Genomic DNA, 10,151 nt, shown 5'->3' with positions numbered 1-10,151 from the left:
CAAATGCGAGGTCTTACACTTTGGAAAAAAGAATAAAAGCACAGACTACTTTCTAAACGGTGAGAAAATTCGTAAAGCCAAAGTACAAAGGGATCTAGGAGTGCTAGTCGAGGATTCTCTAAAGGTCAACATGCAGGTTGAGTCCGTGATTAAGAAAGCGAATGCAATGTTGTCACTTATCTCAAGAGGGTTGGAATATAAAAGCACCGTTGTGCTACTGAGACTTTATAAAGCTCTGGTTAGGCCCCATTTGGAGTACTGTGTCCAGTTTTGGTCCCCACACCTCAGGAAGGACATACTGGCACTGGAACATGTCCAGCGGAGATTCACACGGATGATCCCTGGAATGGTAGGTCTAACATATGAGGAACGGCTGAGGATCCTGGGATTGTATTCATTGGAGTTTAGAAGATTAAGGGGAGACTTAATAGAGACGTACAAGATAATACATGGCTTGGAAAGAGTGGATGCTAGGAAATTGTTTCCGTTAGGTGAGGAGACTAGGACCCATGGACACAGCCTTAGAATTAGAGGGGGTAAATTCAGAACAGAAATGCGGAGACATTTCTTCAGCCAGAGAGTGGTGGGCCTGTGGAATTCATTGCCGCAGAGTGCAGTGGAGGCCGGGACACTAGATGTCTTCAAGGCAGAGATTAATAGATTCTTGTTGTCTCGGGGAATTAAGGGCTACGGGGAGAATGCGGGTAAGTGGAGTTGAAATGCCCATCAGCCATGATTGAATGGCGGAGTGGACTCGATGGGCCAAATGGCCTTACTTCCGCTCCTAAGTCTTATGGTCTTATGGTCTTATGCAGACTTTCTTTAACAACAGAGTAAACTTATTTAAATATAGAACATAGCTAGAGAGATCTCAAAAACACAAAGAAATACAAAGTTGAATCTTGTTCCTGATGCCATTTATTATAGAGACTCGCATTCAGAGAAATTATTTCTCTAGATCATAAATAAAAACAGAAGATACTGGAGAAACTCAGTAGGTCTGGCAGCATCTGTGAAGAGAAAAACTGAATATTTTGAGTCCAATTTGTGATATTTCTTATATCTCTGAGTAGGAATGTTTTGCATATTACCTTATTTAAATTCGACTAAAATAGTAAATACATGAACTCAAAAAGCAAGAAACATTTATAATAATTGAGTGAAATATTTGTTTTTCAAACCTGGAAGGTGCTACGAATTAAATTGCTGCCTGACCAGACTACATTGCAGGAATTGATTGCAGATGATAATAAGACCAACCTGTAAATAGTTTACACACATTATATCCAGTAGAATGTTTCAATAAAAATGTGTATAGTGGTTGCAGGTAGGGCCTTAAGGGACTTTAAATGGATTTAAAGGATATACTATGGTTTAACATGTCTACACTTTGGTGGACAACATTATCAGCAATCAGTTCTTCTAAGGCTGTTTCATCATTGAACAATGCATCCTATAACCCCTCAGTTAAAGGTTTTAAAGTGTCAAGTCGTAAAATTATAGAATTTACCGTTTTCAACAAGTGTTAGACACATTGTTAAAACAAAGATAAGTATCTATTAAAAGGCTCTACTCCAACTGTCCAACTGTAATTTGCTGCATATTTGGAGTTCAGTGTTTTCAGTTTAACTCCTGTCAAATTATAAGAATATCTTTACTGAGTGGTTGGCATTAGATGACGGACAGACCATTATGACTGAAAATTTATACTGTTATTGCATAAGATTTGTATGTAGCTCTTTATTACTGAAAACTTCCAGAATAAAATGACAAGACTCTGCTGGTAGCTTGACAGTTTGCATGTTACTTTCGCAGTGCTGTGGTTATGGTATTAGGTTTCAGCACGGCTTGGTGCTGAAATTTAATAGTTATGAGGTGTGATTGTATAGACCCTTGTGATGCTGAAAGACTTCAATTAAGGGAGCAACGAATTTTTTCACTCTCTGCCCTAACCAATTTTTAACCTTACACAAGCAGTTGAAATGCTTCACAGCTGCACACCTGCAAATAGGATCATCTTAGTGTTATTTTTCATTTCTTCCCACATTTTCTATCCTTTTCTTTTAAAAATGAATGACTCCTGCATTTTGATTTTGCAGAAAACAAAGTTTAATGGAATTGACAAATTTGCCTCCTCCTGCTCTAAAACACTATTTAACACTGACATCTTTGATGAAGGAAGTTAAGAGTTATGTAGGGTAGACAAGAAAGTAGAGTTCAGCACAAACAGGTCAGCCAAATGGCCTACTTCTCCTAATTCTTGTGGTCATGTAAGCTTTGGTCATTTAACCTAACATCTTTGTCTGCTGCTTGGTGTCAAATTATTTCTGATAATGCTGCTGAAGGTATTGTTTAAATGCAAGCTGTTGTTGGGTATGTATGGACAGGAAGTACCATTCTAATGTTCAATAAGGAGCCTCACCCATAACCCAATAACATCCCCATCTTAATATAAAACAAAGAGCTGCTGGAGATCTGAAACAAAAACAAAAATTGCAGGCGAAACTCAACAAGTTTGACATTATCTGTGGGAAGAAAGCAAAGTTGACATTGAGTCTGGTAGCTCTCCATCAGAACATTCTGATTGGCTGCATAATTTTGGTTCCTTAGATAGAAAATTGACTGTTACATAACCTCTCAATTCTTAATCAATGCGGATTGATGTTCCAAACTGAAAATTAGAACATTAAAACTATTCAAACTATTAAAAGTTAACAAGTTACAGAAACAGCTCCACTCCTGGAACCAAATCAATACTACTTTTAAGCAATTCTTATTCACATAATGGTAGGGGGCTATGCTTGGATGGTCCACAAGTTGTTCAAATATCGTCTCAGCCTAAGACCCATGTAATTTTCTATTTAAACAGTTGTCAAAAAATGCTAATTGTTAAAAATTTTTTTAAAAATCAATGCTTAGGAAGAAAAACAAAGACAAGCAGGTGATTCATAAAATTATTGTAGTGTTCAGCTATACATACTCATTGTCTATTGGATGGTGTTTAGAATTGGTTCCATGGAGAGGATTTATAATATTTCCATATGTTTGTCATTAGAATATCTCAGTAGCAAGTGGGCACTGCAGAAGCTGGAGGTCAGTGTCGAGAGTGTGGTGCTGCAAAAGCACAACAGGTCAGGCAGCATCCAAGGAGCAGGAGAACTGACATTTCAAACATAAGCCCTTCCTCAGGAATAAGGCTTGTGGGCTGGGGGCTGACAGATAAATGGGAGGGGGGTGGGGTTGAGGAGAAGGTAGCTGAAAATGCGTTTGCATTCTCCCCACCCCCTCCCATTTATCTCTCAGCCCCCGGTCCACAAGCCTCATTCCTGATAAAGGGTGTATGCCCGAAACCTCAATTCTCCTGCTCCTCAGATGCTGCCTGACCTGCTGTGCTTTTCCAGTACCACACTCTTGACATTAGAATATCCCAACACTTATCATTTATGTACTTTTCTTTACTGTTTAACTCAGATGTAGAAGTCCACTGGAACAAAACGTGATAATTGATTAGAATGATGATGCTATAGAATGTGCAAAGACACAAGCTCTGGAAACTGAAACAGGAATTGAAAAGGTCAGTGGTTGTACAAAGAAGAGAGAACAGGTTAATATTTTGGGTGTTAGCTTTTTCAAATAATAATGCACCTGGTGTGATTTTTCCAGTCTCTTTTGTTCCAAGACAAACACTACCTAGTACATCCTTCAAAATACATTCGCTGTCACTGCATCTGCTGCTGAAACTCTCATCCATTGCTTTTTTTTAAAACCTCAAGACCTGATTATACCCAGCAGGCCTCTTTATCACTCCATGGATGCAAGGTGCGCTCACACCTCTGCTTCTAATTCAAACCTATTCCCATTCACAATCATTTCAAGTCTGACATCAACTAGGTTTTTTTAAAAACAGTCATCCCAAAGCTTAAATCCTTCTATGGCTCCATATCTCCCCAGCAATTTAACTTTCTCCAAACCTCCAGGAACAGCCTTTCTTCTGTCTGCCACTACTTCCTTTACCCTTTTGATAGTCTTTTGTTTAGTGACCTGAGAGCCAATATGCTCACCATAAACCTTGCTCCACCTTTCACACGTTCTTTAAATCCTGTCTCTGGACCTAACCTGATGTTTCCTCCCTTGGTTTAGTGTCAATTATTCTGTGGTTTTGCTCCAGTGAGGTTCTGTGGGAAGTTTTACCATGTTAAAAGTGCTGTGGAAATGCAAGTAATTGTTGCTGATGATAGTGTTTTTATAAATACTGTGGATCTCAGAATCCGTTTTTAACAAATGATGAGCGACCAGAGCCCCAGGCATGTTGGAGCTAGATTTAGGGAAGGGTCACAAATCATAGGCACTGGTTTATAGAGCAATAAACTTGAAGTACAGACTCTAATCCTTTGAATTAAAATAGTGCAAGGAAGAACACAGAGCTTATTGTTTGCAAAGTTTTTAAGAGTCCATTAATTCTAAAGACTCCCTCATTTCTCCATGAGCAGATACTGTGACAGAATCCAGGACTTCCTCAGCTTCACCTGTCTGTACAGACGCCTTGCATGCCCAGAGTCAAAAAAAACTGTGGTGAAGGGGATGAAGGGCTCATGCCCAAAACATTGACTCTTCTGCTCCTTGGGTGCTGCCTGACCTGCTGTACTTTGTCCAGCACCACACTTTTTGATTCTGATCTCTAGCATCTGCAGTCCTCACTTTCCCCTTGCATGCCCAGCTTTCTCCTGAGTGATGTGGTGAATGGTACTCTCCCTACATCTGGTCCAGAAGATCTATGTTGTAACATAAGGGGCAACTTTTTCACGCAGAGGGTGGTACGTGTATGGAATGAGTTGCCAGAGGATGTGGTGGAGGCTGGTACAATTGCAACATTTAAGAGGCATTTGGATGGTTATATGAATAGGGAGGGTTTGGAGGGATATGGGCCGGGCGCTGGCAGGTGGGATTAGATTGGGTTGGGATATCTGGTTGGCATGGACAGGTTGGACCGAAGGGTCTGTTTCCATGCTTTACATCTCTGTGACTCTATATCTGAGCAGGTTAACTGAAAAATATGGTATATTCTGCATTCTGTTCTATTACCCTTATGTACTCATATATGTTTTTTTTTACCTGATCAGCACACAATACTTTTCACTGTCTTGGTATATGTGACAGTAATAAATCAAATCAAATCAAAAATATCTGTTCAAATTCATCATTACCGCAAACATTATCAAGCAGTAGCCTTCCTTCATGTATTGCAATGTGAAACAAAAACAAAGTGCTGAAGAAACTCAGCAGCATCTATAGACAGAAAAACAGTTAACGTTTTGAGGTCAGCACTTGTAAATTGCATTAGCAATTGTAATACAAAGTGAGCAGGTACAGGAGCAATCGCAATCAGGTTTTACTCCTCTTGATTTTATTTTGCAGCTGATATTATGGGAGATGTTGAAAATGTTTCACTAGCAGAACCCAAACTTTTTTTTGCAAACTCCGGGGCTGGAGGAGGAGGAGGAGGGGTGAGGCATTTTTTTTTGTGTGTGTATTTAAAGCAACGCCCTCCTGTTTGCAATTCAAGGTACAAACCTCCATTGTGATTGTAGACGAGGGAGGAGGGTGATTGATGCATCATCAGTTGATTAGGTAGCCCTGCCTGTTTGGGGCTGCTGTGTGTGTGTGAGAGAGAGAGAGAGAGAGAGTGAGAGTGAGTTCGCGACTCACTCACTCACTCAGTCCCAGTTAGCGGCGATGAGCAGTGGAGGCAGGACACTGTGAGTGAGCTCAGGAGAAACATGGCGAGAAACATTGCAACAGCAGCAGCGCTGCTCTGGCACATTTGCTGCACCGTCAGGCTGCTCTCGGCGCAGGACGTTATCACCTATGGTTACGGAGTGAACGGCTTCAGCCTCCACCCGCCTTACTTTAACTTAGCGGAGGGCACAAAGATCACAGCCACGGCCACTTGCGGGCAGGATGAATCGGGAAAGCCGGTGGAAGATCTGTATTGTAAATTGGTTGGCGGTCCAGTATCTGGCGACCCCAGTCAAACTATCCAGGTAATGAAATCTGGCTCACATACAGTATACTGTGTATACACACCCGTTGGCTTTCAATTGCTTTTATTAGAGAGTGAGAGAGAAATGAGCCGCAATGATCAGACATAGAGCAGTTGGTAATATTTATGCTAGCATTTAAAGCCTGTTACCTGTGTTTACCAAAGTTCAAATGTTACAGCATTAAAGTGTTAGTCTTATCTCTTAAACAAACCCAGCCAGCCGCACAGTTACACATGTCGGCTGTTTCGCGGTTGGTGGGAATTAACAGGCAATTTCAACCCAGGGTTTTAGCAGGTTGTTTTAAAGCAAATCTCACGAAATTCCAACACCGTATTCCGACTCCGGGTAGAATCGCCTACATCCCACTCGGCTTGTGTATCCATGTTTAGCTTACACAGGACATGACCCGGACACTGCAGAATATAAGATTAATTTTAATGGGGTATTTTTAAAGACACGAAGGTAGATCCCTGCTGTGACTGACCTAATAGAATGGTCTCTGGCTGGAGGGTTTATAAAATGTGGGTGAATGTGCAAGCTGCTGGAAGTAGGAGACCGGATACGATCAATCAGAAATCGCTGCAATGCAAGCAGACTATTCGGCCCGTTGCCCCGCTCCCAGCAGATACAGCGTCCACGACCCCTCTTCCCTAGCTCCCGCGAATGAAACTCCCAGCCGTTCAGCTCAGTTGATACCGACCCATAACCGGTTTTACTTTCCCTCGGTCTCTTTCTGTTTTAGCGGCGATCATTTCACGCCCCCTCCTCGGGAATATTCTCAACCCCCTCAGTCAAGTCGCTCCCATGAGCGCAGTTGTCCAATTTATTTCCTTATTTAGGCTGGTATTGGATTCTTCTGAAGATGTGCTCAGCAGAGACTGTCATTGCAGAGCCGGTAGGAGCAGTGATCCCAGACTAAGGCAGGCTGGAAGGCAGTGTTAACCCGCCACACTGTCAGCTTATCTCCGTCTCTGGCTGCTGCAGCCGTGGTCTATGGTGATGCGCTTCATCTCAATCCCATTACTCCCAGCATCAAAACCAGCGACTGGCGACATCCAGGAGGCTAAAGAAGCCTAACGCATATTTTTTTTTCTCTATCATTTTGCCAACTATAGGTGAATTGTGCCGATCGGACTGTAAAACAGTCCATTCACAAAGTTTCAAGGCTGGGATTTAACAAGCCTGGTTTAAAGCGAATTGTTCCTGTCGCTTTTCGAAAACACAGTTACGTTTTGAACTTTGCCCGTGACTGATACCACGAATTTACTGCTGAACGCAGACCTTGCTGTAACTCCTGCTATACATGTTGAGAGAGGTGGGAGGGTTCTTCTTTGTAATTAAATGGGAAATTTGAATCGCTGCTGTCAGGAGGTTTTAAAGGATAAAACTCCACTGTTCCCCTCCTTCAATGATGCATTAAAATATGCAGCAAGTATTAACTTCACTATTGTTTCCAGATCCCTTTTGGGAGAGTGGCTGTGTTAATGGAGACTGCGTCTTTTAAATGATCTATCTCCCTCCTAGAACAATATCTTGCATCTGCCAGGGAAATTAAGCAGAGAAGTGTTGCTCAGTCATGCTTTTAGTGATTAAATGAATTTGAAATATGATCCTTGATGTTCTGGCGGTACCCCTGTGGTTTGAGAGTCAAAGTAGGAAGAGTGGATCCCTGTGAAATCTTCTAGAAGCGTGCAGCAAGTGACAGCATCACCTAAAGCAAAAACACAAAGTGCAACAAATGCTGGAGATCTGAAATAAAATCCAGAGAGTGTTGGGGAAACTCAGTAGGCCTGACGGCATTGGTGGAGCGAGCTAAGTTAATTTATTTGTCCCCATTATCTTTATTGCAGCGTTTTTACAAAACATGTTCACAGTCCTAGAAAGAAGTGCACTAAAACAAAAGCTTCTCAAATTTGAAGACACTTGATTCTTCAACAACATCCCGAGGAGAGTAATTCAAATCTATTCATTTAAAATTGCATGTACATGATAGTTATAGTGTTGGTGTAAAGGGTTTTCCCAGACAGTGGAAGAGATGGAAAATGTTAGATGGTGTGATTGTGACTGGAAGGAGGTGGGCAAAATTAATTGCACAATATGCTGCCTGCAGGGGAAGGTTGTCAAGAGAGGAGAATGCAGCATTTGGAATAATGTATCTAAGACTGTGATAGAAACTTCACTAGCCTTTGAAGAATAGATTAGAAATGAAGGATTGTAGCTATTGACTTAAACAAGTAGGAATATGAACTTAGGAGGAAAGTAAGAAGATTGAATTGAATTGTCACGTGTACTGAGGCACAGTGAAAAGCTTTGTCTTGCGAGCAATGCAGGCAGATCACAGAGTTAAGTAGCATAGATAGTAAATAATAGGTAAACGGTGGCAAAAACAAAAGTACAGGTACAGGCGAATGTTAAGAGTTTGAGTTCATTCAGTATTCTAACAAGAGTAGGGTAGAAACTGTTACAAAGCCAGCTGGTGCATGATTGAGGAATAATGATGGGTAAGGTTAGGCTCCCATCTGTAACTTTGACATTCATTCAGCAAAGGGTTGTTGAAGCAAATTTTTACAAACAGCAACTTCAACTGCTTATTCATTGATGGGTGGTGAGCCTGCTGTGGGACAATCTTATTAATCTCCAATCTGTCCCACCTATTCACCGCTACATACTCAAACTCTGTCAGCAGGTCACCAGTCATTGTCAGCCGTACGTTTCCCCAGCAAATATTTGTTTACTCATAAATAAGCCCTTCGCTATTTATCACCCTGTTGTGTGGGAATGACTTTAAGGCTTTGACCTGCAATTCACAGACACACTACGGTGTGGACGCAGACCATTCGGCCCATTGAGTCACTCCAAAGAGCATACCACCCAGACCAAACCCCTCCCTATCCTTTATAACCCTATATTTCAAATGGCCAATCCACCCTAACCTGCACATCTTTGGACTATGGGAGGAAACCGACACATCCAGAGGAAACCCATGTGGACACAGGGAGAATATGGAAACTCCACACAGGTAGTCACCTGAGGGTAGAATCGTACCCAGATCCCTTGGTGCTGTGAGGCAGCAGTGTTAACCACTGAGCCGCAATGCTGCCCTAATTGATTGCTTTTCTTTCAACTCAAATCATTAAGTATGTTGCTATGTCGTACAAAAGTGTTAGTCTTGTCACAGCCGTCCATTAGGATTTCACTTTCTACCAATGAAATTAAAATAATGTTAATATTGAGTTGGCAAACATTTGGCAAATAAATGCTAATGTGGAAAAAATGTGAACTTGTCCAATTTGGCAGGAAGAGAACAGAAGCAGATCATTATTTAACTGGAGAATGGTTTTAAGAGCTCTGTGGTACAGTGAGATTTGAATATTCTGGTACATGAATCATAAACGTTAATATGCAGATACAGCAAGTGATAAGGAAAGCAAATGGAATGTTTGTTGTAAGAGGAATGGCATGTAGATTTAGGATAGCATTTCACTATGGTTGCGCAGGGTATTTCACTATGGTTGCACATCTGGAGTACAGTGTACAGTTCTGGTCTTTCTTAAGAAAGGATATAATTGATTTAGAAGCAGTGCAGAGAATGTTCATTCAACTGATTCCTGAAATGTTTGTATTCTGAGGAAATATTGTGCTGGTGTCCATTGATGTTTGGAAGAATATGATTGTAATATTATTGAAACATATAAGATTCTGAGGGTTCTGACCGGGGTGGATGCTGAGTAGATGTTATAGAAGAGACTAGAACAAGGGAGTCACCCAGTTAAAATGAAGGGGTCTCCCATTTTAAGATGGAGTTAAGGAGGATTTTTCTGAGGGTCATGAGTCTGTGGAATTCTGCTCCCCAGAAAGCAGTGTCGGAAGGGTCACTAAGTGAGGATGGACAAGAAAGTGAAGGCTGCAATCAAATCAGCCTTAATCTTATCACATGGCTGAACAAACCCTCTGGCCTACTGTCAATCCTAATTCATATGATCATAGAATTAAAATTACGAACAGCCCGGCGCACTTTCCCATCTCATCCATGTCCTCACTACCACATTGGATGCAGTTCTCCACACTGTAAGCTTTTTATATCTTTCATTTCCCAGCTAAATGGGACTT

At 41.4% G+C, this 10,151-nt stretch overlaps 1 protein-coding gene across 1 annotated transcript in view; it reads left to right on the top strand.

The window, feature by feature from the left end:
* The first annotated feature begins 5,643 nt into the window (after positions 1 to 5,643).
* lama5 (laminin, alpha 5) overlaps positions 5,644 to 10,151 on the top strand; it is a 296,784-nt gene continuing 292,276 nt past the window's right edge. Inside the window, exon 1 of the mRNA XM_072556417.1 lies at positions 5,644 to 6,041. Coding sequence (XP_072412518.1) covers positions 5,778 to 6,041 — 264 coding nt within the window. The 5' untranslated portion in view covers positions 5,644 to 5,777. The remainder of the gene's footprint in view (positions 6,042 to 10,151) is intronic.

The sequence above is a fragment of the Chiloscyllium punctatum genome, chromosome 37 (assembly GCF_047496795.1).
Source record: "Chiloscyllium punctatum isolate Juve2018m chromosome 37, sChiPun1.3, whole genome shotgun sequence".
NCBI lineage: Eukaryota > Metazoa > Chordata > Chondrichthyes > Orectolobiformes > Hemiscylliidae > Chiloscyllium > Chiloscyllium punctatum.
Note: the sequence above shows the minus strand (reverse complement) of the source record. Positions and strands in the feature narration are given on the sequence as shown.